Source organism: Portunus trituberculatus, chromosome 3 (assembly GCF_017591435.1).
Source record: "Portunus trituberculatus isolate SZX2019 chromosome 3, ASM1759143v1, whole genome shotgun sequence".
Taxonomy (NCBI): domain Eukaryota; kingdom Metazoa; phylum Arthropoda; class Malacostraca; order Decapoda; family Portunidae; genus Portunus; species Portunus trituberculatus.
The window spans coordinates 3889370-3891869 of NC_059257.1; the positions used below are offsets into that span (position 1 = coordinate 3889370).

Here is a 2500-nt window from a genome sequence, read left to right on the forward strand (position 1 = left end):
AGTCAGGCAGTCAGGCACGCAGTCAGTCAGTCAGTCAGTCAGTCAGACGATGAAAAAAAGAGAAAAAAGACAAAAGAAATGAAAAGAAATAGAGAAAAACTGAAAAAAATTGAATAGACTAGAGAGAGAGAGAGAGAGAGAGAGAGAGAGAGAGAGAGAGAGAGAGAGAGAGAGAGAGAGAGAGAGAGAGAGAGAGAGAGAGAGAGAGAGAGAGAAAGAAAGAAAGAAAGAAAGAAAGAAAGAAAGAAAGAAAGAAAGAAAGAAAGAAAGAAAGAAAGACACACACATAGGTAAATCAATAAACAAATAAATAAATAAAAAAAAAGAAAGAAAGAAAGAAAGAAAGAAAAGGAAAATAAAAGAAAAGTAAAAGAAAGAAAGAAAATGAAAGCTAGAAAAAGAAAAGAAAAGAGAAAAGAAAGAAAGAAAAAAGACCAAGAGAGAAAGGAGGGAAGAAAGAAAGACAGAAAGAAAGAGAAAGAAAAAGAAAGAAAATTAAAGAAAAAAAGAAAGAAAGAAAGAAACCGAACACACACACACACACACACACACACACACACACACACACCAAACACACCTTCTAACCCACTTTAACCTTGCATACATAACCACCGCTGCCTGTTGCAAAGATACACCCATCCTCAGAGACAGCCAGCGCCCCGGCACACCCAGGGAGGGGACAGGAGGCGAGTTCCTTCATCCCCTTCAGGTCCCAAAGCTTGAGTGTGTTGTCATATCCTGAAGACACTGCTCTGCCCTCGCCACACTTAGCCACGGCTGTTATAATCATCTGGTGCCCCTGGGAGGATAAGGAAGAGGTGAAGGGGGAGATAGGGGAGAGGTAAGAGATATAGGAGGGTAGGAGGGATGGAAAGGATGGATAGATGGAAGGTAAGGTAGGAAGGAATGAAGGAAGAGGAGTGGAATGGATGAAGGAAGGAAGAAGAGGGAAGGAAGGAAGAATGGATAGTAGGAAGGTTGGTAGGAAAGGAAGGAAAGAAGGTTAAAAGGAAGGATTGAAAGTAGGAAGGAAGGAAGGAAGGAAGGAAGGAAAAGAAGGTTGGAAGGAAGAAAGGAAGGAAGGAAGGAAGGAAGGAAAAGAAGGTTGGAAGGAAGAAAGGAAGGAAGGAAGGAAGGAAGGAAAAGAAGGTTGGAAGGAAGAAAGGAAAGAAGAAAGGATTGAAAGTTGGAAGGAAGGAAGGAAGGAAGGAAGGAAAGAGAGAAGATAAGTAAATTGATATGTTGGAAAGATAAGTGTAATAAGATAATAAGAGTGAGATGAGAGGAAGGAATGCAACAACAACAACAACAACAACAACAACAACAACAACAACAACAAAAGACCAAGAACAAGGAGAAGATGAAGAAAAAGAAAAAACAGAAAAAGAACATGAATAAAAAAAGCAACAACGACAAAAACAACAACAATAACAACAACAACAACAACAACAACAACAACAACAACAACAACAACAACAACAACAACAAGCTGAAGAAAAACAAAAACAATTTATATACATCATTAATAAACAAACAAACAACAACAACAACAACAACTACTACTACTACTACTACTACTACTACTACAACAACAACAACAACAACAACAACGGCACACCCACACCGCAAACCCTCTCTCTCTCTCTCTCTCTCTCTCTCTCTCTCTCTCTCTCTCTCTCTCTCTCTCTCTTACCGTCAACATTCCCAGCTCCTTCCCGCCCTTCGTCTTGTTCTCCCGCACCACCAGACTCATCCCCGAGGCGTCCCCATACACGAGATAGTCACCACTCACCACCATGGGCGCCCTCCCCTCTATGGAAGCCACCACTGATGACTTGTTAGAGGTGTCTGTGGAGGGAGACAGTGGTGGTGGTGGTGGTGGTGGTGGTGGCGGTGGTGGTGGAGGGAAGAAGTTGTAGTGGTAGTAGTGGTAGTTGTTGTTGTTGTAGTAGTAGTAGTAGTTAGTAGTAGTAGTAGTAGTAGTAGTAGTAGTAGTAGTAGTAGTAGTAGTAGTAGTAGTAGTAGTAGTAGTAGTTTCCACTTCACTTCTATTCCTACATTACAAAACCGGAAGCGAAGGAAATGATAATAATAGTAGTAGTAGTACAAAGTCAGGTTGGAATTAATACAATAAAGTTGCAATACAGCGGGGAATAAAATACAAATATATACAATTGTTACCGTGCGCCTTTTGTTAATTGAATACCACCTGTGTTTATAGTACACACACACACACACACACACACACACACACACACACACACACACACACACACACACGAATATGGCAAGAAAATAAAGCATAATAATGTAAATAGTAATAATAATAATAATAATAATAATAATAATAATAATAATAATAATAATAATAATAATAATAATAATAATAATAATAATAATAATAATAGTAAGAAGAAGAAGAAGAAGAAGAAGAAGAAGAAGAAGAAGAAGAAAAGAAAAAAAAAAAAAAAAGAAAGCAATTTTCAAGCATTTTCTACAG

General features: G+C 38.6%; 1 protein-coding gene across 2 annotated transcripts in view; it reads right to left on the reverse strand.

Moving 5' to 3' along the window:
- Positions 1 to 454: 454 nt before the first annotated feature.
- Positions 455 to 2500, reverse strand: part of LOC123507869 (F-box/WD repeat-containing protein 7-like) — a 6739-nt gene continuing 4693 nt past the window's right edge. For both annotated transcript variants that reach the window (XM_045261135.1, XM_045261144.1), the window contains exons 5-6: positions 1694 to 1848; positions 455 to 799 (exon numbers count right to left, since the gene is read on the reverse strand). In XM_045261135.1, coding sequence (XP_045117070.1) covers positions 581 to 799; positions 1694 to 1848 — 374 coding nt within the window. In that variant the 3' untranslated portion in view covers positions 455 to 580. The remainder of the gene's footprint in view (positions 800 to 1693; positions 1849 to 2500) is intronic.